Source organism: Aulonocara sp. 'chitande type north' Nkhata Bay, linkage group LG18 (assembly GCF_057382095.1).
Source record: "Aulonocara sp. 'chitande type north' Nkhata Bay isolate Kocher_YH1m ecotype deep benthic linkage group LG18, A_spYH_male_GT1.1, whole genome shotgun sequence".
NCBI classification, from domain to species: Eukaryota; Metazoa; Chordata; class Actinopteri; order Cichliformes; family Cichlidae; genus Aulonocara; species Aulonocara sp. 'chitande type north' Nkhata Bay.
The window spans coordinates 17,447,947-17,474,443 of record NC_141361.1 but is presented as its reverse complement, the minus strand read 5'-3'; the positions used below and the strand labels follow the sequence as shown (position 1 = coordinate 17,474,443).

The 26,497-nt window shown below is 42.9% G+C and overlaps 1 protein-coding gene across 2 annotated transcripts; it reads right to left on the bottom strand.

Moving 5' to 3' along the window:
• Positions 1-936: 936 nt before the first annotated feature.
• On the bottom strand, positions 937-26,483 carry pcmtd1 (protein-L-isoaspartate (D-aspartate) O-methyltransferase domain containing 1). Of its 2 annotated transcripts, none has more exons than XM_086272098.1 (6): positions 26,245-26,483; positions 8,762-9,218; positions 8,341-8,443; positions 7,068-7,239; positions 4,196-4,319; positions 937-3,850 (listed from the first exon to the last, which is right to left on the bottom strand). In XM_086272098.1, exons 2-6 carry the CDS (start codon positions 9,066-9,068, stop codon positions 3,477-3,479), a joined length of 1,080 nt encoding a protein of 359 aa, XP_086128224.1. In that variant the 5' UTR covers positions 9,069-9,218; positions 26,245-26,483; the 3' UTR covers positions 937-3,476. The 2 variants fall into 2 exon arrangements, with proteins under 2 accessions (XP_086128224.1, XP_086128225.1); XM_086272099.1 differs by lacking the exon at positions 26,245-26,483 and adding an exon at positions 10,755-10,772.
• Positions 26,484-26,497: the final 14 nt, after the last annotated feature.

Below are 26,497 nucleotides of genomic sequence, written 5' to 3'. Positions count from 1 at the left end.
AGCTGCAAAAATCACCCAAGAGCTCTAGTACATCATAGACTTTAAAGGCCTCAGTCACATATGATAGAAAAACACTAAACAAGGATAGCTTGTTTAGGAGGGTCTCTGAGAAAAGCTTCTTCTCTATAAAAAGAACATGGCAGCAAAGCTGAGTTTCCAGTGTTACATCTGAACTAACTGCATGACTTTCCTGATCAATTTCTTTTGAACAGGTGAGACTAAAGCAGAGATGTTTGGCCATAATGCACAGCGCCATGCTTAGTAGAAACCGAACACGACACGTTAGCACAAATTTTATACCACATGTCAAGCACTTTGGTGAAGGGGTAATTATTTGTGTTTGTTTTGCATCCACAGGATCTGGACACCTTGCAGTCATTCAGTTGACCACGAACTGCTCTGCAAGTATTCTGGAGTCATATGTGACAGTGAAATCTAACTGGAAACTGGAGGTTTATAGGTCATTATAAACTGGTCATAGGTGTGTGAGTGTGAATGGTTGTCTCTCTGTGTTAGCCCTGCGACAGTGTTCCCTGCCCTGTGGTAGCTGGGATAGGCTCCAGTCCCTGATAAGGATAAGGTGAAGAGAATGGATGGATGGATCTTTTTCATGTCACTTTTTTTTTTTAATTGCAGAGTTTACAGTTTCATAAATTTCACATTCATAAATTTGCTGCCAATAAATTTACCGAACTTTCCAAAGTCCATTAAACCCAACATTAGCCAACTTAGCTTAAATATACCATGGTCCAGTGGGTCATCAGATATTATTCACTCCACAACTACAATGTGACACAAGAGCAGCGGCAAGAAATCTAACGAGGAGAAAAAAAAAATTGTAAGGACTCCTTTAACTAACAGACAACATTTAGACATCATTGGTAAATAAATAAGATTGGAAAAGCAGAGTAATTAGAATGATTAGAAGACACATAATGTGATCGTGACCTTTATTTTTGTGCCAAACGTTACGGAGAAACACCACATTTTCAAAATGAACTGCACACACTATGAGTAATCAACCTATGCCTGAAGAAAAAAAAAAAAAAGCTAACAAAAAAACAGGAATAGAACTCTTTTGGCTCTGAACAAATGATCTTAATATAAGAGCACATAATTGGTTATGACTTGGTATTTACCGGCTGCCATTTTTGTAGTCGAATCTCATCCACATTAAATGTAATCACAGCAGTCCCATTAACTTTGGTGCAAGGCGCGACCTGAGAGTCGAGGTTGTAGGTCCCCTGCTTTCAATACTTAATGTGCTCGCTAATTAGCAATTACATTTTCGATAATGGTATATAAACTGTTGCATGGCTGTAATTGGTCATGTGAATTTTAATGGATACCAGGCAAATAAAATGGGACTATGTTGTTATTGGTAATTATAAGCTGAGAAATTATTCCATTATTGCTTACTTGCACAGCTCTGCAATGAATTAATCTATTAAAAAAAAAAAAAAAAAGCCTTACAGAAAATAAATGTTACCTCTTCACACACAAAAACTACTAAATAGAATAACCAGCCCCGTTTTCAAACAAAATATTCGTCATTACACCAGAACAAAATGAAGACCTACAGCACTAATATATCTTATCTATTTAACAGACAGCAGTGGAGATTTGATCTACAGAGTTCCCAGTGTCAAGATACAGTACAGCAAGAGGGCGCTACAACAAATCAACTGCAACTTAATTCAACTGTATGCAGAATCATATGATAACAATACATATATAGATATATCACTTTAATATTGAATAGAATTAATATCAACAACATTCAACTCAGCTTTTGGAATACTAAATTTATGCATTCAAAGTAAGATGAAGGAACTTTCCAAATGCTGTGATGGTAAAGCGTGAAGAAAAACGGTGACCTGTCGGATCAGTGATGTGCCGTTTTGTTTTTAGGGTTTCCCCCCCCTTTTTTTTCTTCTTTGTTTTTTTTTTTTGTCGGTTTTTTTCTTTGTTTTTTGTTTTTTTCACTGTGGAATGTTTTTGTAGAAATATATCATCCTTTATGGGGGAAATTTACTGTGCTGGAAAACTCACAGAAGTCCTAATGTGATGGGGCGAGGGATGTTGGCACTTAAAAGTCATCACTATCAGGAAGGTTCTGCAAGCAAATTGTACTTAAAGAGGATTTACATTACATTAAGTCCAGTCCACAATACAAATGAAGCCCAAAAAAAGTCATCTTTTTATTTTTATTTTTTTTTCCTTTTTTCTCTGTCTTGAGGACTGCAGATTAAGGTGCTTTGTTGTCCGTGATACAAAAGGCGTCAGATTTTGCATTGTCGTTGATTTTGTTTAAAAAAAGAAAAAAGAAAAAAAGAAAAGTACTATACAGAATTCGAGATGTGTGTCAAGGCCATCAATCTGGTTCACCATCTTGAAACCTTTTTTGTTGTCATTTGTAAAGAAACATTTCAAAGTTTGATCACTTGGGACATCACCTCCAGTGACCAATCACAAGGAGCAAAGTCAGGAACACCCATATACAATATATTCATGCATGTATTCATTATGGATGAACATCATGCCTTCACCAGTTCCCCTCGAAATTAGGTGAATATTTAAATCACCATCGTATCCATGTCACCCTTATTTTAAACCTCTGATGTGGTTTATTCAAATACTAAGAATTACATCATTATATTATATTATAAGAATCCAGAACAGGGCAAAATAAAAAGAGAGAAGGAGGCCCGCGACAGCCTATCAGATCAGGTAGTAAGTGAGGAAACAAGAATGTCAGCACCCTGTAGAAAAAGTTTCATTAAAAGGTGCCCTGTAGAAAAAATTATGAACCACTCTGGTCTTTCAGTGAACTCTTGTAATAGGAAGTTATAAAACACATTAACCTGAAATGAAATACCAAGAAGAGTAATGACATACGTGCCCCATTCGGGCTTATCGAACATCTTACTCTTTAACTCTCTTTAACAAAAAAAAAAAAAAAAAGAAAAAGAAAAAAAAAAAAATGGGAGAAAGTGGCTTTATTTGCCTTTCAGTGTCTCCTCTCAGTATCATTAAATCATCACACACTGAAAGTAAGTTAAAGCTTCTAAAAAAGGTGCAATAAAAGTCTTCAACTTAGCATGATCGTATTTTAACAAATATAGTAAGAACTCTTTTTTAATACAATTTTTAATCTGCACATTTCTGCAGAAATTCTGACATTGCGATAAAATCTGAATCCCAAAATTGATTTTTGAAACTATTTTCATTTACTTTATATTTTTTTCCATTTATAAACCAAAAGAAAAACAAACAAACAAACATGTCAACGAAAAAAATTAACACTCAGGACAATCATAACATTATTATCCAATATTATCTGTGACGTCTCTTTCCGTTACAGTTTTGCCATCAAGATTAAGTGGAAATAATGCTACATTTGTACTGAAAAAAGATGAAGAAAAGCATTTCAGCATTTCGCTGCACCCATTAAGAAGGGATATCAAGTGAATAAGTCATTTCTCTCTGTAATACAGCAAATATGCCTTCAGTGACTCAGGCAGCGGTAAAGCCATTATTTGGTCTCTCAACACGTTCACTTGCTTGAGGATTTCAATGTCGCCAATGTCTCTGTCCTCCTCTTCCTCCACCTCTTTGTGCTCTTCCTCGGTGTGCTCCTCCTCTTCGCTCTCCACCATCCGCGGGATCAGCTGGTTGCCTACAAAAACGTAAGTGTTGATGCGTCGCCTGCGACAGCGCCTGCGTTTGCGCTTCTGGGGGACTCTCTGCGTCGTCCCCTTTCCCTGGCTGTCCTCGTTGGCCAGGTTTCGGAGAGTGCGGCGTATGTAGATCCGAGAGAGATCCTGAAGGCTGCGGACAGTCACTGGGGCTGAGGACAAAGAGAGATGACACGGTGCTTCAGGGCGGTGCGCCACACAAATAAGAATAATCCATACAGCCGCACCAGTCCTTCAACTAGGTCAGCATAAACGAGCGAGGACGTGAAAGAGAAAAGTGTCTCGGTATTTCAAGGAGAGGAATAACTGGGTCTAGGAAGCGGCCTCGGGGCGAGCTTCATATGTCAAAGCCAATATCGCTACAGGACTCGACACATCACGCGTTGAATTTAAAATATTGCCTGCTTTGCATTTCAAGATGAGTTAGAGATAATGAAACACAAAAACTGGGAGGGTTTTTTTTTTGTTTGTTTGTTTGATGAGGCGTGGGAACTTACGCAGATGGACAGTGTCGGGCTTCTCTCCATCAGCTCTGCTCTGCTGGACCAAGGGGGCAAAGGACACCGCCAAGATGTTTTTGCTTTCCCACGTGCTCTGGCCAGTCCTGGTTATCTGGGTCAGCTGTATAAAGAGACAAAAACTGAACTTTACACTGAAAAACATCAAATGCTTCATATTTAGCAAGGAGTGGAAACATTGGACTCAGGTGAATCAAAAGATGACTTTTACTCGAGTCGACATGTACACCTGTTACTGTGGGTGTAATAAATCCCAATCCAATAAGAGGCCTCTATCACACCACCATGGGGAAAAGTCATCCTTCTAACTGCTTCCATCCACACGCGCCAAGTCTTACACAACCACAGCATGCTTGTTAGGCTCATTTGAATTGAACAGACAAGCTAAAGGTAGCTTCATTTTGCATATACCTTCCAAATTTGGCTTATTCTTGTAAACTTAGCTGCAGGCTTAGACATCCCTGCCCCAAATCTCTTTCTCTAGCGGCTATAACCTGCAGGCGCTGAATAAAAATCAGAGGACCAAGGAGACGACTTCTGTCTGTGCTCCTCGTTCTTTCTCACCTTTACCCAGTGTATTCAAGCCAGAAACATCATTTAGTTTTATGACTTTTAGCATTTATTTCCAATGAGCTATTAATGGACTTACATTGTGGGTTAAACTTCATTGCCATACTTTTTTTTTTTTTTTAAATAAACAGAAGAAAAAATTTAACATGAAAGTTTCCAAATACAATTAGCTTCCAGCAAAGACTCAAAAATGTCTGAGCATTGCATAAAATTGTTTGGCTATTTAAAAGCAACCGCTAATCTGGTGCATTTAAACTCCTGAAAAAAGACATTTAACACACAGAAAATTCAATTCTTAATTATTAATTAATTATTTTAATCAGATCTCTTTTGCAAAAGAAGAGTTAAGTAGAGAAAAGAAGCAGCAATATACAGCCTGCCACAATGCAAGCACTCCACTGCTGCTCTTACTAGAATCTGGCCGATACCAATATTTGTCAATTTAAAATCCGATGTATAAGCCTATACTTACTTTCTACCTTCTTGCAGACACATGACACACAAACAGATTTCGCTAACATATTTACTTGATTACGATCTGACGACTCTGCTAGGTTCAGCTGCTTGTTCCAAACAAGTACTGCCAACAGGAAAGTTGCGGCGTGCCCTCTAGTGGACAAACTATTCAATGTCAAAACTGGTTGAACAGTTTCTCCTGACACTTTTCCAAATTTTATGTATTGGCTACTGTAAGTGCTGTAGCAGCACATAGCTGACATCATCCGATAACATCGACCTGCTGATAAATCAGCCGGGTTCTAATGTGAAAGATAAAATTGAAACAGTAACATTTTGCATCTGAAAAGCTAAAAGCCTTAAAGTCTTTGTCCTTTTGCTTCATGACATATCAATATGAAAAGACAGAAGATTAATCCAAGAGACATAAATGATTACATCAATCACCCATTATGTTGGCTCGGGTCATAACGAGTCTGCACTGTGACAGTTCTCAAAACACGTTTAAAGTCATTTGAAGTTGCTGACTCAGTGTGCACTGTTAGAACTTCGCAGGGGGAGGTGTGATGAGGCTTGGAGGGGGGCTGATAAAGAAGAGGCTGTGAAGTCCATCCATTCATAGCCATCTGTAAGGGGCACAGACATACTGCAAAGTCTCTGTGTGCTTAAGACAACCATCTTCTTTATGATAGCATAATAAATCCACAATTTTCCCAATGTCTGTATTTTTGCCATAACCGAGCAGTCTTTGGCTTTACTCTGACATTTTTCCAAGTCTAACAGTAATTCCCAAATGAACGCATGAAGATTTTTATGGTTTGCTTTGGACATCCATAAAATTCACTTCCTTGTGTCAATGTATAAAATGAGTGGGGTGTGGGGGGGGGGGGGGGGGGGGGTGTGGATGGATACAGATAATAAAGTTTCTCAATGCTGCTTCCGCACAGCATAATATCTGAACAGTGCTGAAGGGTGTCATTTTCAGAAAGCTCCACACCGCCTTTCCGGTTACTGAATGGGTGTTTCATATTTGTCCACTCTGGGGAGTAATTTCAAAAAGCTCCAGAGGAGATGGAGATGGGGGATGTCAGCTTGGTGCTGATGAAAGGCCACAACAGAGGAAAAAAGATGCATTTTGAAAATTATCCACATCAGTGTGAACATGGCCTGGGTAAATCTGGGGCTTTAGTGCTTTCAAGCTGTTAGATCAGAATTGTGTTAATTATTTTCTCTGCCATGATTAATAACTTTGCTGCTCCCCTCTCCCCTCCCTTTTTACTTTATTTAAAAAAAAAAAAAAAAAAAAGTATAAAATCTGATTGATTTCCTTTAAGCATGTTTTCCCTCTATGGTCTGACTTCAGAGTGCCATCCTGTATAACTACTAACATAAAACATTCAACCCTTGGGTCACGATATCTTATCAAGTCCAAGCTTCGCTTTACTTCAGTTCCTTTTATGGCCCAAACGCACTGACCATGAATCCGTCACAATCTTTAAACTTCTTACTGGAAAAGGTTGCTGTCAACCGTTTCCCCACCAACATCCCGAAATATCCTCAGTGCCCTCTCACATGCCCTGCAGACTGTCCACACTCACCTGTCGTACTTTTTAAATAAAACATTTATTTATACAGCACTGTGTGTACTCTGTACACGGCTGCTTAAATCCAGGTGCAGCCGCGGCTCAATAATGCATGGGAAAGTTTCATAACTAAGCCTACTAGGTCAAAGCCATTTTCCCTTGTTTTCCCTTGTGCGTTAGCATTTTGAGCAGCAATCACAATGTGTTGATTTCGTATCAGTCCGGTGACTTGCAGCACTTACCTGATCCTCTATAGGCATCACCAGAATGCCTCCAATTTTGAGCAGTACTTTCATGTAATTTTCATGGTCCTTTTGCACTCCAGCGCCACAATAAATGCGATCGTACTGGTGGCTGTCTGTGGAGATTTCAAGGCAATTCCCCACCACAAAGACAGGTTCACAGAACTCAAACCTGTGAAAGAAATAATCAGACAGGTAAGGAATAAAATCATGTTTTTGGGGTTTTTTTGCAAAGCCCATCACATTTGTAGATTGTGGCAGAAATATACATGAGAGATTACTTATTTAAGACGGCAAACGGTCACTAGTGCCTCCTATTCAGTAACAGCTACTTCTTTTTCAAGAGGACACTTTATGTTTTGGGGGATACATTTATTAGCTTTTTTTTTTTTGGCAGGGCGTTAGATAAGAGGATTGACTCTCACTCTCATGTCTTTATGATAAATATGCAGCTGGAGCCAGCAGGTGGTTAGCACAGCTAACCTATTTATTGCACCGGTGTGACAATTAGTAACAGATTAATGCATTTAAAGGCTTATGAGATGCCACAACAGAGCAGAGCACTTTGTAAAAGTCACACACAGCATTCAAAAACTGTGAAAAGCCACAACTATTATAAGTAAATTATGTGCAATGAATAAAACTTGGGTTTTTTAAAATCTATTTTTCTGTAAGAAAAAAAAAGATCAAAGAAGTCTGCACTATAACCCCCCCACACACCAAAAACCAAAATAACTGCATGACTCTTTTAGTGCCTCAACTTACCATCTTTGAATAAGCATAAATGTATTCAATCTTTTTTGCAAGCAGCAGTCAATAAGACTAAATTGGCCAACTCTGATGTTTGACAGATAAATTGGTGCATCACAAACAGAAATTCCGTATTTCAGTAAGGCAGAAATCTACCAGGGATGAGTACTTGCATACTGAGAGGAACCAGTGCGGCACCTTGCCAAGGACAATGCTTTGCAGCAAAAGTTGAGCTTGGTTCAACTTTTTTTTTTTTGTGCCAAATGACTTGTTTTGCTGGAGTCCTTTTTTTTGGCACCCCGCTGCACTGACTCACTGGCTTCGTTTAAATGAATGAGAAGGCTGCTTTTTGGGTGCAGGGCTAACGTCAGCCTAAAAACTGCCTGAACACTTACTCGTCGTTTTACAGGCGGTCATGTGCATAGCGGTTTCCTGCCGAGAGCCGTTCACCAGGCAACCACCAGCGATTCAGGTGAATGTGTAGTCAGAAAGTGAGCTTAAAAAAACATAAGCATATACTCACTTATCAAAGCTGTCGCTATTCTTTATGAAGTCATCCAGTTTCTCTCTGGCATATTCAACGACATCTTTGTGGAGCTCAACTCCATGGTTTACACCAAATGGCCCTAAGGGGGCGGGGGGGGGACAAAAATGTGGCATATTAATTCATGGCCTCTGTTAAGCAAAAAAAAAGCCCAATTCTTGCTGATTTCTGCTTCTCAAATCTGAACATATGCAAATATACACTGCTTATCTGACATTTATTAGGTTTTTAGTGCTATTTTTGGGGAACGTATTATAAACCAATTGATCGATGAAGACCATATTCAGTAGCATCAGTGATGTCATTTATTGAAGTTACTTAATCATTTCCTCTAAATTTGTCCATGTAGACTTTAGAGAACATCTAAACACCTCCCACAATAAGGGTAAGCCAAGATTACCTATGATGAGGCCAACCATTGTGCTCAGGTAGCCGGTTCCACTGCCCAGATTGAGGAAAGAAAGTCCCGGCTGCAGTTTCAGTGCCTCCATCACCTCGGAGTATATACACGGAGCAGACAGGTGTATGTTACCGTGCTTCCAGGCCAAATCTTTGTAGGCATTGTCCCGATAGCCGTCCAAATAGTAGTCACCGCGGTCTATGGCCCGAAAAGCCTGCTCGACTTTTTCTGTGCGGATATACTGAGCCTCCTTCAGGTTATCAATTAGGTCGTCATTGTCCTCTCCGGCGCTCACAGCTCCCCCCATGGTGAAAAGAGCAGAGGAACCCTAAGGGGCGAACTCGTATTCAGGATGACTGTTTCGTCCTCAGAGGTGCATGGAGATGAACGGCTGTGCTGCCGCTGTGGCTCCTCGTGTGTCAGTTCAGACAGAGTTCATGTCCAGGCAGCAAGTGACCTGAGAAACACAAAAAAGTGAGATGAACACACTATGACATTAACGCCTGTGAGGGAGCAGTGTCTGGTTAAATCTACAAGTGAAGTGCAGATTTAAAGTGCTGATAAAAACAGTTTTATTAATCCACAACTGGGATTGTCTTATGATGAAAAATTGATGAGTGAGAGAAAGGGACTAAAAGAATGAAACATGTATTTTACTACCATTTTTTTAAGTATCCCTTCAGGATGAAACAGATTTACAAAGTATTAAATCTGCAGTGCCTTTGTGAAAGAATGGCCATCAAGCTGTAATGATGAAACAAATCCAGTAGTACAGTGACAAGCAGGCTTCCCCTCTACTGGTGGTTTATGCTTTATCTAATGTATGTAGACCCTTTTCCCCAACACATATCAGGCATGTCACAGCACAAATACAGTTAGTGACCCTAAATTAAATTTTGTTACAGAGGCTGTGGAATAACACATGGCTCGCTGTTGCCAAAAGACAAATGCCAACAGTTCATCATTTAAGGTTTTAAATGCTATTTATAAACTGTTAGAGCCCTGCAAAAATGTGCTGGACAGAAAGAATTGCCAGTAAATCAATAGTAAAAATAATCACCAATATTTTCAGAATCACATTGGATCCTTTGACTTTCAGATATTTTCACAATAAAAACCTGCTGCGAGGCATTTGCAGCTGAGACTCTGTGCCCCCAATGTCATGTCATATTCTACTGTGCAGTCTGTTATGTCCACAGGGCAGATGTGGAGTGATGTAACAGAAAGCTGACATTAGAGGAGGGCAAGATGGACACAAGCTTCCATCACAGCACATATGAAAGTTTCTAGAAACAGCATTAAAACAGCCGTATTTCATACGGGTCCACATTTCCGATGCACGCTATTTTCTGCAAGTACCGCTGCTTCGCCTCTGGACGCAATCGGTCTCTATACAGTCCATTCTCTTTTGAGCTGCTTTTAAGCATCGTGTAATCGTCGTTCCAACACAGTGTGTTTGTTTTGATTCGTAGACCCCGAAAATGGTGCCGCGCTCCCACAATACATTGCGGCGTGACGTCAACTCCAAAGCCCTATGAGAAAACACAACAGTTTGAGGTTTTTTTCCCTTCCCAAGCCAAAAATAATATCCAAATCTTGTGCAAGACTTCCTGATCCTCAGCACTGGCTATACAAGCCTGCACGCTGAGAAATCTCAAAGAAAAAAAACCAAACACAACTTCCCTAATGCAACCATTCCAGCAAAATCTGCAATGTGAGAGTTATCAGTTTGTACATCACCAAAATGTCAAAGCCCAAAGACTAGCCTGATGCTAATTAAATTACAGGTTTGTTTATGATAGATTATGATAAGAGATATCTACAAAGGCTTCCAGCTTCTTCCCACAGTTCAGAGACATGCAGTTAGTAGTTAGGTTAGTTGGAGAATCTAAATTGCCCATAAGTGTGAATGTGAGTGCAAATGGTTGTCTGTCTCTTTGTGTTAGCCCTGCATCAGATTGGCGATCTGTCGAGGGTGTACCCCATCTCTCACCCTATGGTAGCTGGGATAGGCTCCAGCCCCCGGTGACCCTAACAAGGATAAACAAACAAGAATGGATGGATATCTACAAAGACAGACATTGTAAACATAGCCATTTAGAGCTCAACCAATATAGAATTTTAAACGTGTGTGGAGTTATTCATTCACTTGTTCTCCCTGACTTTGCTTGGATCAAGAGGTTGTGCATGCGCCCTCTACACAGCATCAAATCCTGTCATATCTTTACTTAAACTTACTTAAATTTCTATGTAGATAAATCACAAACAAATAGCCAATATCGACTGATAATATCGGCCTATCAGTCGGGCTATAAAAATATTTTAGTTGTAAGCAAGAATGTGCACATAATACAGTTATGTTGCCTATGATCCACTTTTATTTTCAGTTATATTATGGAGGGATTTTTTTGTCTTCTAAATCTTTTGTACAGGTGCATCTTTGCCCTGCCCTAAAATGCATCACCCAGTCACCATCGAGCAGGTTACAATCAGCATTAGCCAAGACGACTGAGATTCTATGCCCACGAAAAAGGTAAAAGTCAAATAATTAAGCAAAACAAAAGTGTTTCAAGAAGTTTGTGAAGACACAACAGGACCAGCATATCAAACACAAAGAGTCAATAGTTTTAAATATTTGTATCTCAAGTTTGAATCAAATTAAGTGGGAGTGTTTTCCCTTTAGAAAGAAAGACAAAAAAAAAACAAAAACAAAAAAACAGCTCTAATTTTAATTTCTTTAAATATTTTATTACTGTTGATTGACCAGATACTTAAGCTGCTTCTGGCCACTTAACACAATTACACAAATAAAACTGCTGTTTATTTGAACTTCTTACAACTAAGCTCAGACTAAAGATGAGGTGTCAAAAAAAGGAATAAGGAAGGAAAGATGTCAAACAGCTGTGAAACCTGCCATTTAAGGCTGAGCTTCAGCTGAAATATGAACTGCTGTTTTGGTGCTTACATTACAAATAATGACCTGATGGATTTCCTATGTAATACAGCACAGTAGCTGTAAAGAGAAAACTCCTGACATGTGCCAGTTTCTCATCATTTTATAAATGCTTTGATGACAAAAAATATCAAACCCTTCACACCCTGTGATGCAGCCGACGGAGACAGGTTCTGAATTCCTTCTCTGCCTCCTCAGCATCTCCACATCTGACTCAGCTAATAAAGATTAAATTCAGAGGTGACTTTGTAGTGGGAGGCCTAGTAAGGTAATTTTCCATTGGCAAAAAAGGAACCATTGATTCGCTCACCATCACTTGATGCACAGCGGTGTATTTTTTTTTTTTAATCCTCCTTTTCACTCTGTAAGCATTGAAAGAAAATCCAGAAAAATGGGTCAGTGGAGGTATTCAAGAAAAGTGCTTTTGGGCACTGCTGTACACTCAAACCTCTGATTATTAACAAAGTCCTTTAAAGACAAATCAAGAAAGACCAGCCAGGCAATAAGCTTATTTTAAGCAAAGAAAAATACCTCTTTGTAACAAGTATTCACTGGTAAACACACACATGACGTCCCGAGTTGGGCCCCCCACAAACTGAAAGTGCGTCAGCGTATCAGGTCATGAGTGTCTGCTTGACCCGGTTATAAACACCTCACTGAACGTGTAACAGATCCTCCAGCAACACAGGATCAGCTCTGGAGCTGCAACCAAATACGACAGGCCTGTTTAGGCAGTGCACCAGCACAAGCACTCGACCGATCAGCAGACAATGTGAGGTAAACTGATAATCCCGATGGTTAATAGCATTTAGTGTGTAAACTCAGACAATTTACAGCCTTGTTGGCAAAAAACAAGAAACTAAATGCCTATGTGCCTGTGGCTTAATACCGCGGCACTTTTCCAACAGAATTTGTATTTGCAGAAAACTAATCGGTAAATCTTGTAAGAAAGGTACAGAAACTAGTCTCAATTGTGCTATAAAGAGCAGGCCGGAGTCATTCTGATGCTGTAAAGCTAGGATTCAAGCAATGAAAATAAATACAAGGTTCAATAGGAGGACTTAAAGCTGTTCACCTATAAAGTCTACTTTTATGATACCTATAATGTTAAGGCTCGCTGACACTCATAGTGAAGTTAATTCTATTACCCGTTTACTGAATTTCTACCAGCTCCTAAAGTTGGACATAAAAGATAAGATAAGATAGAACTTTATTAATCCCTCGGGTGGGTTCCTCTGGGAAATTCGACAACAATGCAGTCCAACTTCAAGGTCACTATGTAACTACATAATTATTTACCTTGTAAAGCTGGACTTTAAACCTGCATAAGAAGCTGTATTCGAGTACTTCATTTGTACTGGTGACAGATGAGGACATTCATGATTCAACTTTTGTTTTAATTTAAGTTTCTTGAGGCAAATTTATGATAGTTGTGTCTCAATTTTACTGCAGCAGAAAAAGTTAGGATCAAACGTCTACTGCCCCGTTTTGTGTGTTTATGTAATAATTAATGTAAGTAATTATTAGTACAATGTTGATGTCTGTTTTGCTCTGCAGAGAGAGATTTTTGGAATTCAACCAAAGGCAGAGGCTGGACTTGCATGCAGCCCTCCACAAAGCTAACAGCACGTTGCCCAACAGTAATGATGCTGTGCATAGGTTGAATGCTGATTAGTTTACAAAGTTGGCTTGAACAGGAGGAAAAAAAAGCAACAGTGGAAGTGCAAGGAAGAAGAAAAAAAAAACCCCACATTAAACTGGCTACAGTGAACAGTTTACAGTCTTTCCACTGAGTTTCACTTCACTATAGGATGACTACCATCTTCCCTGTGGCATGAGCTGATCTCTTACGTTACTGGTCGTTCAACATACTTGACTCCAGGTCAGACATAACTACAGCATGTAAATGGAGGTTTGCTTTGTAGCATCTGCACAAAGTCCTCCTGGAAGCAAGATGCACTTAATTTCAGTGGTCTCCAATACAGAACTACACGTATAAAATCAGTCAATTTTTCCCCAAAATAAAAAGGCAATAAAAATCTTTTTCCCCCGCTGGGAAATTGCACTTCTACCACCATCATTGTCATGTCTCCCCTAGATTTAATGCCAGGATTGTTTAATTTGCCACATCTCTCTTATGATATTTCTGACCTGCAGACCACCAATGCACTCCAATGTCAGGACCTTTCCATTTTAAAGAGTGCACCCAATAAGATTCAACCTAATTGTGTCATATCCATGTCTGTATCTGCTTAGTTCATGTGAAGTTTACCTAACGATACAGTAAATACATTTCATTGCAAGATCTGCACAAGTCCCATGAGAAGCTGCAATGATGGTGAGAGAATTTTCATTTAGGATTACTTTTGATTTGAGCCTGTTCGTGTTGTACTGAAAAGGCCAGATCTAAGCATTTCTACACTAAATGGTGCAAATGGTAATCGCTCTTTAAGATTTTATCTTTTATTTGCATGACAAACTAAGATCCTGGAGTCCAGTGTGCTGCTCACCATGACGACCTGCTGACCAATGTACAACCCGCGCACATGCAGGTCATGGAGAAGCTTTTCCTATGGCTCCACCATCAGGCTAGTGGTGGTAGCAATCAAATAAAAAGTGTTTTTGTTACGTGTCTAAATTTCACCACGGGATTCTGTGTTAATTAGCCACAAACAGCAAGAGGACATGACAGTAAAGGTGTCAACAGGGGCCGACTCTTCGTTCGTGCGAACCCGCTCAGATTTATTAATATATATTTTTTAAAATCCACCAGCTATTTTTACTTGAATCCTCTAATTTTTGCCCCTGCCGTCTTTGTGTACTTATGATTAGGAGTCACACAGTTCCACGACAAGAGTGAATTTCTGGGTCAAAATCAAAGCAATGTTTTTACTCAAGTAGGAATTACTTTATCTCAGTTTGGTGCTAGATGAAAAAAAGAAGTTAAAATGAAGTTATTTGTATGTTGCCTTTGAAATCCATTAAACAGTTTCCTAAACAACACATTTAAAATAGCAGTTTGAGAGCAAAAAAAATACAAGATATTCAAGGATATTTTCTGGAAATCTATAGATTTTTACTCAAACATAAGAATGTAATCAATAGATAACTATGACTGCAACTTGCTGTTGTCGAACTATCAGCATTTACCATTGTTGGTTTGGAATACACCTGGTTTTGTAACTGCTCCTATTATACTCTGAAATGATGTTTTTCTACTTTTGTTTCAAGATATTTCTTTTTTAATTTTTTTCCAGGTCAGTGGAGCTTAAACCTTAATTGCAATAACATCAACAGGCAGCTTTACCACTGGTCAGGACCCCGAACACAGACTTTTTGATGGTCCATCAGCCTGGAACACAGTACTGCTGTCTGTTTTTATGACTGTATCAACAACTATATTGAACACAACGGCACAGGAAAATTGGATGATGTCACTACAGAAACTAATACAGTCCACATGGTTTTTACTGCCCTATGCATCGCCAAGAAAACGGTCCTCATGAACTGGAAAAATAAAAAATAATCTTAATTCTAGCCAATATAGAAACCATCTAATAGATCACATTAGTCTCGATATAGCCTCTGCCACCACATTAGATCAATCCCTCTGGGCTCCTTTGATCGGCTCCATCACCTAGCGGGGGTAGGGGGTCGTGGTTTGGTCCCGCCTTAGCTATTGTGGTTGATGTGGAGTTGGGACGGGCTTAGGGCGCCTGGAGGACCCCTAGAGACGTTATCCCTGGAGGGCTTAACCCGGGGGTTGTGTTCCTGAGTGGATCCGGGGCAGGCGTGGGGGTTTGGGGTTCGGGGGTGCTTCGCCTCCGTGCTGGGGCTCTGGCTGGGCCTTGGGGGCTTCGGTCCTCGTCGGTGTGGCACCGAGGTTGTGGGCGGGTGGGTGCACAGGGGCTCAGCCCTGGCACAGGGGGCCTCTTGTGCATCGGCTTAACTGGGGGGCTCTTCAACTGGCAGGGAGGTTGTTCCATCCTTGCAGGAGTCCACTCTGCAGGTGGGGGAGACATAGGAGAGGTGGAGAATAAACTTAACCTGGATGTCTGTTGTCTTGTGTAGTCTGGGAGATGATTGAATGTTGGGGTGGGTACAGTTTCCTCTGCGGTGGGGTAGGGTGGGCTGCCCCAGGTCCTGTGGGGCTTGGCAGTGCTGCTGCCGTAGGCCCCGGTCTGGATGGGCCTGGGCTCCCTTGCCTTGGTGGGTACCAGAGGACGGGGGTGCCTACTGGGGTCAGCGGGGGAGCTGGCCCTAGGGAGGGGCATCCTCCCCTCCCTTCTTTTCCTCCCCATCCCCGGCTACCTCCCTCTTCCCGCTCCACCACACCCACCCACACAGGTAGGGCCTTGGGGTGCGGGTGTGTCACCAGGGTGCAGGGGAGACATCCCCCCCCCTGTCCCCTTCTGGCCACCCGGGGCCCGTTCTTCGTACGTCGCTCACTACATCCAAGATCAAATGACACATCCAAGACCAAACCATCGCGCTAACCGTGAGCTCGCTAATCCGGTTCCCCGAACACACCTGCTGTTGACGATTAGTACAGCTGGACGCAGTAATGTGACATCACTGGGTGTCGTAAAAGGGGCTACGCATCGATAGTGGAAACATTGATCGGCAACCCTCTGATTGGTCGGCGAAAATGTCGGTATTTTTCGGCAGCAGAGCAAGAACTCTTGAGTGAGGGATTTCAGGAGTTTCAGAGTTTAATCAGAACGCAAGGGAACACTGCAAAGGCTGCAAAAGCAAGGAGAGAGGGCTCGTAAGTAATTTAATAATAATAATAATAATGGATTGGATTGATATAGTGCTTTTCAAGGCACCCAAAGCGCTTTACAATGCCACTATTCAGTCACTCTCACATTCACACACTGGTGGAGGCAAGCTACAGTTGTAGCCACAGCTGCCCTGGGGCAGACTGACAGAAGCGAGGCTGCCATATCGCGCCATCGGCCCCTCTGGCCAACACCAGTAGGCGGTAGGGTAGATTTATTATATTACACTATATTATCCAATATTATATTACATTATATTATAATATGTTATATTATATCCTCTTTCACATTAGAGCCACAACAGGACCCACTAGAACATGGGAACAGGTAAAAGTGAAATATAAGAATATTCTACAGAATGGTAATATTTATCACTTATATTGCTTTTCGTCTCTTGGAAAGAGACCCTGAAATAATCTGTTTGTTTATAACAGCAACCAAGAAAAGGGCAGAGCAAAAAAAAGACAGGTGGTGGTCCTGCACCCCCTCGTCAACAAGTTGGTTAAGTAAATAATATCCTCACGGGAAAATCGATATCTCTCTATGAGCACACTGTCGCGCTGAGCTAAAGGATCCTGTCTGTCCCGCAATATACGCTGAATTCTGAAAACTCTCCTTATCAATCTTGCACCTTCCGCAATGGGTGGCTCGCGTATACGGACAGGACATGGCTGCGACAGGCTTCCCAAATCCACCTTCGCTTTTATAGCCGTGGTCTCTCATCTTGATTACACAAAGTAATTTGCAATTGCTACTCTGAAATATGAATTACATCTGTAATAATCACATACATGTAATAGAATGTTAATAGTACATTTCCCTTTTTTAGGAAATGACCTGTATGTATCTGTGTGAAATTAATAAATGGATCAGGTGCTGCATTATCTTTAGTTACATTGATGTTATTTATTTATGGTGAAACAGTGGTGGAATATCGCTGTTGCTTTCGTATAAATGAAGCGGACATACCTGCGTGGCCGCGATCTAATCCTGTTTACATAAAGTAAACCTGCTCCCGTTATATATATATATATATATATATATATATATATATATATATGAAGGCATGCCGGCTCGGACGTCGCCCGGATCAACAAGGTCCGCGTCAGGTGTTGAGGAACCAGGGCACCCTGACGAAAAGTGGGCTACTGGAACAAGAAGGCATCGGTGGGCAAGGGACGAAAACAGGGCGTTGTTGGAATTCTACTACGCAAGTAACCCCGGCGGAAGGGGCTACATGAATAGGATGAGGGACCTATGGATTCTTTGATACCCAACATCCACAATGACGGCGAAACAACTAGTAGCTCAGTGTTCCAACATTCGAAAGAAGGGACTGCTCTCACAGCTAGAGATTGACGAGGTACAACACAAATGCTACGGCAAGGAGGAGTCAGGACGCCAGGTCAGGGGGGAGATATCATCACCCCCACCCGAGATTGGGTACATAGCCCCAAGTGTGATAGGAGAAGGATCGTTGAGTGCGAGAGGAACTGACCTGAAAAATAGGATCATGGCCAAGCTTGAAACCTGGATCCCCCGTAGCCGGTTACCAAGATTACGTGAAGTACCCTCAGAAGGTCTGCTAGATGATGTTAATGCAGCACTACGGGCAATACCTACAACCACGATTACCGACACTAACAAGCTGATCTACAATATGGCAGCAGTGATCAGTGAGATGCTTGGCTACAAGTTGAACAGCCACAAGGGGCAGTACCCTCCATGGAGAAGGAGGCTAGAGGGCAAGATCAAAGTAGCACGGAGAGAGGTTAGCCAACTAACGGAGTTGCAGAAAGGTGCGACGAATAAGGTGCCTAAGAAATACAGCAAGCTGTCCATACCTGAGGCCTTGGAAACTGCCAAGCAAAGACTCACAGCCTTGGCCAGCCGCTTGAGGAGGTACACCAGAGAGATAGAAGGCAGGAGAATAAACCAGCTGTTCTCCACAGAACCAGCAAAGGTGTACTCTCAGTGGCAAGGGAACAATAAGAGAACAGCACCACCAAGGCTGGAGACGGAGCAATACTGGAAGAGCATATGGGAGAAGGATGCAACCCATAACGGCAATGCTCAGTGGCTAGAGGATCTGAGGGCAGACCACAGCGACCTCCCTGAACAGGGTCCAGTAACCATCACAGTGGCAGATATCCAAGAAAGGGTCTCCAGTATGAAGAGTTGGACAGCACCAGGGCCCGACATGGTTCACGCCTACTGGCTGAAGAAGCTAACTGCACTCCACGAGTGTCTGGCAGCACAAATGAACCAGCTGCTAGTTAACGAGAGACACCCGGAATGGCTAACTGAAGGCCGGACGGTCCTGATCCCCAAGGACCCCAAGAAGGGACCGGTCCCCTCCAACTACCGACCAATAACCTGCCTCAGTACTACATGGAAGCTCCTGTCAGGCATCATATCGGCTAAGATGAACAGGCACATGGGTCAATACATGAGCGGGACACAGAAAGGAATTGGCAAGAATACCAGAGGCGCAAAACACCAGCTACTGGTAGACAGAACAATCAGCCGAGACTGCAAGACCAGACTGACCAACCTGTGCACTGCCTGGATTGATTACAAGAAGGCCTATGACTCAATGCCCCACAGCTGGATACTGGAATGCCTAGAATTGTACAAGATCAATGGGACCCTAAGAGCCTTCATCAGGAACTCAATGGGGATGTGGCGTACAACACTAGAGGCCAACTCCAAGCCCATAGCACAAGTCACCATCAAGTGCGGGATCTACCAAGGAGATGCTCTGTCCCCACTGCTGTTCTGCATAGGCCTGAACCCCCTCAGTGAGATCATTAACAAGACTGGCTACGGATACCGACTACAGAACGGAGCAGTTGTCAGCCACCTCCTGTACATGGATGACATCAAGCTGTATGCCAAGAGTGAACGAGACATCGAATCACTGATCCACACTACCAGGCTATACAGCAATGACATTGGAATGTCATTCGGACTGGAGAAGTGTAGTCGGATGGTAACAAAGAGAGGGAAGGTAGTCAGAACTGAGGGGATTGAACTACCAGAAGGCAACATTGCAGACATAGAGGACAGTTACAAGTACTTGGGGATCCCGCAGGCGAATGGGAACCATGAAGAGGCCGCTAGAAAAGCTGCAACCACCAAGTACCTGCAGAGGGTCAGCCAAGTCCTGAGGAGTCAGCTGAATGGTAAGAACAAGATCCGGGCCATCAACACGTACGCCCTGCCCGTGATCAGGTACCCTGCTGGGGTAATAGGCTGGCCAAAGGAGGAGATAGAAGCCACTGACATAAAGACAAGAAAGCTCCTTACCATGCATGGAGGGTTTCACCCCAAGTCCAGCACCCTGAGGCTGTACGCTAAGCGGAAGGAAGGGGGCCGGGGACTGGTGAGTGTCAGCACCACAGTCCAGGATGAGACAACGAACATCCAAGAATACATTGGGAAGATGGCCCCAACTGACCGAGTGCTCAGTGAATACCTCAGGCAGCAGAAACCCAAGAAAGAGGAGGGAGACGAGGAACCATCATGGAAGGACAGGCCCCTGCACGGTATGTACCACCGGCAGATAGAGGAGGTGGCTGATATCCAGAAATCCTACCAGTGGCTGGACAAAGCTGGACTGAAAGACAGCACAGAGGCACTAATCATGGCAGCACAAGAACAAGCTCTGAGCACAAGATCCATAGAGGCTGGGGTCTATCACACCAGGCAAGACCCCAGGTGCAGGCTGTGTAAAGATGCCCCAGAGACAATCCAGCACATAACAGCAGGGTGCAAGATGCTAGCAGGCAAGGCATACATGGAACGCCATAACCAAGTGGCCGGCATAGTGTACAGGAACATCTGTGCGGAGTATAACCTGGAAGTCCCGAGGTCAAAATGGGAGATGCCCCCAAGGGTGGTGGAGAATGACCGAGCTAAGATCCTGTGGGACTTCCAGATACAGACGGACAAAATGGTGGTGGCTAACCAACCGGACATAGTGGTGGTAGACAAACAGAAGAAGACGGCCGTAGTGATCGATGTAGCGGTTCCGAATGACAGCAATATCAGGAAGAAGGAACACGAGAAGCTGGAGAAATACCAAGGGCTCAGAGAAGAGCTCGAGAGGATGTGGAGGGTGAAGGTAACGGTGGTCCCCGTGGTAATCAGAGCACTAGGTGCGGTGACTCCCAAGCTAGGCGAGTGGCTCCAGCAGATCCCGGGAACAACATCGGAGATCTCTGTCCAGAAGAGCGCAGTCCTGGGAACAGCTAAGATACTGCGCAGGACCCTCAAGCTCCCAGGCCTCTGGTAGAGGACCCGAGCTTGAAGGATAAACCGCCCGCAGGGGCGTGCTGGGTGTTTTTTTTTTTTATTTATATATATATATATATATATATATATATATATATATATATATATATATATATATATATATACACACACACACACACACACACATACACACACACATGGCCTTGAGGGTGGGCACGTTAACGGTGTCCAGTGGACGGTCTGTGTACTCAAACCTACCTCTGGCACCGGTGCCCACCTCTCAATTTTAAATCCATGTAGACATTGAGGGTTCTCGGGAGGGGCCGTGCTAACACCTGCTGCTCTCTGGCAGCAGCACCATGGTCTCCCTTGTTTTAAATGCACTTTAGAGCAACACGCAGCAACACTACACATGAGCGGGAGGAGGGAGGTATGGGGTCTTCACACACCCCCGTTCTCTACTAGCCATCGGGGCGGGGGGGCTGGGAGGAGATGTTGGCTGTCCGATTGGCCTCCCTGCTGCTGCAGAGCCTGGGACGGTCTGCTTGCCTCCACCCCGGGGGGAAGGGTAACATCTCTTGGGTCTGGGTGCTGTTTCCCCCCTCTGGGGGCGAGGGTACCTGGACTCGGGATATAGAGTATGTTTGGGGAGTGTGATTGTGTGTACGTGTCCATTTATGTCAATCCTTACGTTGGGTGAGTGCTGAGTGTTTGTATATGTGTGCACGAGGGTGGGAATGCATGTTTGTGTCTGTGTGTGCCTGTTTGTCTGTGTCTATATGTCAGGTCGGGTCTTAGACTCCACCTCTCTGGGAACTCCCAGGACCTCCAAAGTGTGGAGGGCTATCTCCCCTCACCACACTCCCTGCCGTTGACTGATGCCCTCAGGGGTCGGTGCATTGGTGGCCGAGCAACAGGCGCCAGGCCTCTTCCGGGGCGCGGGGGGCCCTCGGGCCTCCGGCTCGGTTCACTCTGGCACAGCTGGTGGCCGCCATAGCCGGCGGGCACGCCACTGCAGCCCCCTCTAGCTTCTGCTCGGTGGCTACTGGGTGACCCCTCGTCTGGGGATCCTCAGCCCTTCCCATGAGGGTGGCACGGATGCCCCTCCGGTGGTCCTCCTTGGGCTCTCGCACTCTGGGGCCTCTGGATGTCTGGGGCCTCTGGATGTCTGGGGCCTGGATCTCCTCCATACCTGCTTCATGCCCTGGGGGACATGGCTATGATTCTCTACATCCTCTTGCAGACCATTACATGTGGAAACCATTTGAATACAAGCGCGCTGATCCACACGGATGTTCACTGTTCGTAGACTTAAATTACACCTTTCTTGGCTGCTACTTCAAAGCACATTGTGCGCTGTCTGTCCTGCGTGCTGCACAACAACACTGAATATTTAGTATTTACTGCTGTTTGCACTTAGCTAGATTAATGCGATGGTGTTGTGTTTAGTATGTTGCTTTGGTTTTTATTGCTTGTTTTCTATTCTTTCTCTCTCAACAGGTGATCCAGGAGATTTTTTTTCCCCTTTTTCCACTGTCCCTCTCCCCTTCTGTTTTTCTTTTCCTTCCTCTTTCTTTCTCCCTTTCCTATCCCTCACTCATGTCTGTAACAATTGAAAATAAAATAAAATAAATAATAAAAACAAAGGTCGATCAAATGGACCAATACGGCAAGGCCATGATGATCCATTTGGCAAAATAAATCCATTGGGTATCCTTGTTGGTCTTCAGACAACAATTCTGATGGCTAAAGAACCAAATGGGACAGGCAACAAAAAAAAAAAAAAAAAGGGATCACAACGGCATTTATGAATTTCAGTGTAAGCGTGCATGGTGGTGCATCTCACAGTCACACTAAATGCGTGGATAGTTATGGGTCATGTCTGCAGACCTAATTTTTAGTATCCAGAAACATAAGAACTCCCTGCTTCTGGCATCCAGCTATTGTCTACTCATCGTTCTTGTCTGCTTTGGCTCTGTGTTAGTCCTGTGGACTATTGTGCACCTGTCACATAGCTACATTTGTGGACAGATTTTTAAATACACTCACCATGAGTGTCATGGCAATGTTGGGCTTCTAATGATTTCTTTGAACTGTTGAGTATACATGCATACAGGCTCAAAGTTATAAATACACCCTTGTAAATATTTGAGTAGTTTAATGTCTCTTACCGAGTTGCACCTCGACCTTGGTAGCCATCAACAAGCTTCAGGCATAACTCTGGCTGAATATTTGACCACTCATCTTGGCAGAATTGGTGGAGTCCATTAAAATCGATTGGTTTTCTGGTGCGCACCCAGCTTTTAAGCATAGTGAACACATTTTTAATAAGGTTGAGGTTAGGGCTTTAGGAAAACTATTCCAGAATATTAATGTTAGCCTGCTTTATTGATTTCATTTTACTGAAGACCAGTTCTGATGTGTGTTTGGGATCATTGTCCTGTTGGAACATCTAACTGTGTCCAACTCATTTTCCACCGCGGGCCACATCATGCCCACTTTGATCTTAAGCAGGTAGCTCATTGCTCAGACTGTCCAGTTTTCTTTTGTGGTTTTTTTTAACTAGTCGTTATAAAAGATTTCTATAGCAATGGTAGATTGGTCCGAAATAAGAAAGCGAATAATGCAGCAAATAGATTTTTTAAATGGGAAACTACAGGTCTCAAAGTACACAGAGAGAAAGCAGTGCAGGAAGTACGATTTTATCGTGGTGAAAGCAAAAGTAACAGAAAAATCACTATAGTCAGTGGGGGTTTTTTTTGTTTGTTTGTTGTTTGTTTTTAAACGTGAAGCGTAGTTTCGGTCTTCTTTTGCTGCTAGTTCAGTGAATTTTAGTCAGAGTGGTTTTGTGGGCTTTGAGATCCTGATGTTTCAGTGGATACCACCCATGTCTATATTCAAGTAACAGATCTGGCGGTACATCGAGTTAAACCAGAGTTCTCCCTCTCGCCTCTGGTACCAGGGGCATTGGAGTGGAACAGGTTTATTGTTTAATTACTTTCTGTAGCATTAATGGCCATTAGGGAGGTTTTCATTAGTAGGAAAAGCTGTAAAACTTATGAAAATACAGTTAAAAGACCAAAGTTTATGCTTGTGCTTGTTGTGGTAAGCAGCACATCAAACAAGTTAAGAATTATAAATGGCTTCAAGCGCAAATGCAGATACTGAGCGATGGCCTGCTGGTACAGTTAAGGTGAAGTTCAAACTTTTGTAGTCCTTCATCTACCTTGTGCAATGTACAAGTACCACTGGCAGCAAGACAACCGCAGAACATGATGTTACCACCACCGTGCTTGACAGTTGCTACAGTGTTCTTAGGTTTGAAAGCGTCACTTTTACTTCTCCAAACATGCCTCTTGTCGTGGTGATCAAATACTTGAATCTTTGTTTTATCTGACCATAAAACTTTTCTCCAAGCATTTGCCTTGTCGATGTGGGCAGCTGCAAATTTCAGTCAAGCTTGAAGGTGTTGATTTTAGAGTAGGGGCTTCTTTCTTGGTCTGCACCCTCTCCGTCCATTGATGATGTAAAACTCATTTCACTGTGGACAGTGACACTCGGGTTTGAGCAGTTTCCAGTTTGTGACAGGCTGCATCCTTGGTGGTTCCTGGGTTGTTCCTGAAAACCCTAACCTATTTCCTCTCATCGCAGCAACACTGGTACATTTTCATCCTTGGTGCAGGTGTGAACTCAGTAATCGCACTTCGTTGCGGACCAAAACAACTATATCGAGGGTATGTTATAGTGTATTTATATTTAAGCTGTGTGTATACTTCTGACCTTATGGATAAGAGAAAATTAAAAACAAATGTAAACCAATTTGTGTTTTTTTTAAAGTTGTTACATGTGCGCTGTGCAATCGCTCCATCCTGGAAAAAGAACAGTTGAAAGAAATCACTAAAAGCCCCAAATTATTTTTAACAGTCGCACCTGTATGCAAACTTCTGACCACAACTTTAAAATAAGACAGGGGCGTAATTTCCAGGGGGGTTATGACCCCCCCCCCCTCCCCCCAATAATCAGACCCAACCAATATAACCCCCTCCCAATAAAATTATGAATTATCTTGCAATTATTTTGCTGGTAATAACTGAAATGAGTGAAGAAAATCAACAGACTATTTATGCATGTTTAATCATCTGGGAATTTACCCAGATTTATTTATTTATTTAGACAGAGATCTTGACCCCCCAATGTTCAGCACAAAGTTACGCCGATGAAATAAGATGAGGTTTATGGCAAGGGCTTAGCCTAAAGGTTTCCATTTTCTGGTCCCTTGCTCATATAAGTATTAAGTTAATAATCATGAGGTTATTTGATAAGATAGTTGCAGTCATACTCATCAGAATTCAGAAAAAAATACTTTAGTTTTTAAGTTGTGGTGCTTGTATATCTATATAGGTATCACAACCTACATATATTTGGTTTTTTTAGCCTGTTGAATGGACTAAGATATGATCAGTGACACCTCCCCAGCGAGGTGCTGTTTATGGGAGGAATGCAGTCCCCAGGTTTGCGCCGTTTTCTGGTCTCTCGGTTTTTACATGCAATGGTGTACACAGATGTTCCCCAAATTACCACAACTGACACCTGGTGAAGCCAATCCGCGCGCAACCTGGTCACGTGTTCGCGGTTGCCACACAGACCGCAGCTCGTCAGCCAATCAGCGGCCAGTCAGACTTTCTTCGCACTGCGTGTGACGATGGGGCAAAACAACAACAACGGCGTTTTCATGAAACCCTGTCAAGCGTTATTAATCACGGCTCACCCTCAATCAAAGCCGTCCGCACCTGTGAGAAACATACGCCAAGCACCTATTAAAGCAGCTGTCAAACAGCGAGAGGCTGTGGTGTGTTTGAGGCTTTCATGCAGCTTTTGTTCCCACTTGTCGACCAAAACGCAGTTGCTGGCCAGCTCTCTGCAGTGCGATTAACCCCAGTCTTTAACAGCAACTAGCTAAACCGGTTTGGTAAGGAGAGGATAAAATATCAGACTCGTGTAGCATAACAGAAATATTCTCACAGGAAAAAAAACGATCATAAATCAGAGATCTTTCGGAGTATAATTTCGCCCGAGAAAGCTCGCACTTCTGTTAGAAAAGTCACCCCAGGCCCACTCACAGCTTTAGCGTGTGCGCTCAACATAGAAATAAAGCAGAATACGAATTTAGATGTGAAATTATGTGTTCCAGGTAGAACCTGAGGGTTTGAGTTATCATTCAGTGCAACACAACGTTATGCGAGTTGCAGTTAAAGCGGGCTAACGTTAGCTTTTTGTGGGCCTGAGTGCGCCATCACTAAAAACAGACAAAGCAGGTTAGGTAAGCTCGCCTCTTTATCCTGCCGTTACACAGTTAGCAAACACACAGCGCAGCTACTTAACAGTGTCACACCACGAAAAGCTAATACAGCTGCCAACGACAACACAAAGCGTGTAACTCTTACACAAACAGCCGCTGGCTAAATAACGAAATCCAAATAAGAAATACTCACAATGCCGTGTCGCATTTACTCATTCCTCGTAAAGTGCTGTTCAGTGCGACGGTCAGTGACAGCTACTTTCACACACCAGCAGCTTCTTCAATTCGTTAAGTACTAGTTTACTGCGCTAACTAACCAGCTGGTTGGTTGGAGAGATAAAGTAGCAACAGCAAGCAGTTGTGTCGAAGTGGAAGAAGAAAGAAACAGCTGAGAAGAGGATGTAAACACAGGTCACGTGGTTTTAAAACGTCGTTAGAAGGAAGCA

Bases quoted from the DNA above. Each gene is read 5' to 3' on its own strand.
- pcmtd1 (XM_086272098.1), bottom strand. From the start codon at position 9,068: ATGGGGGGAGCTGTGAGCGCCGGAGAGGACAATGACGACCTAATTGAT. The intron at 7,240-8,340 runs GTGAGTATATGC...TTTCTTTCACAG, and splicing joins AATAGCGACAGCTTTGATAA to GTTTGAGTTCTGTGAACCTG. The intron at 4,320-7,067 runs GTAAGTGCTGCA...CTCTTTATACAG, and splicing joins TGATGCCTATAGAGGATCAG to CTGACCCAGATAACCAGGAC.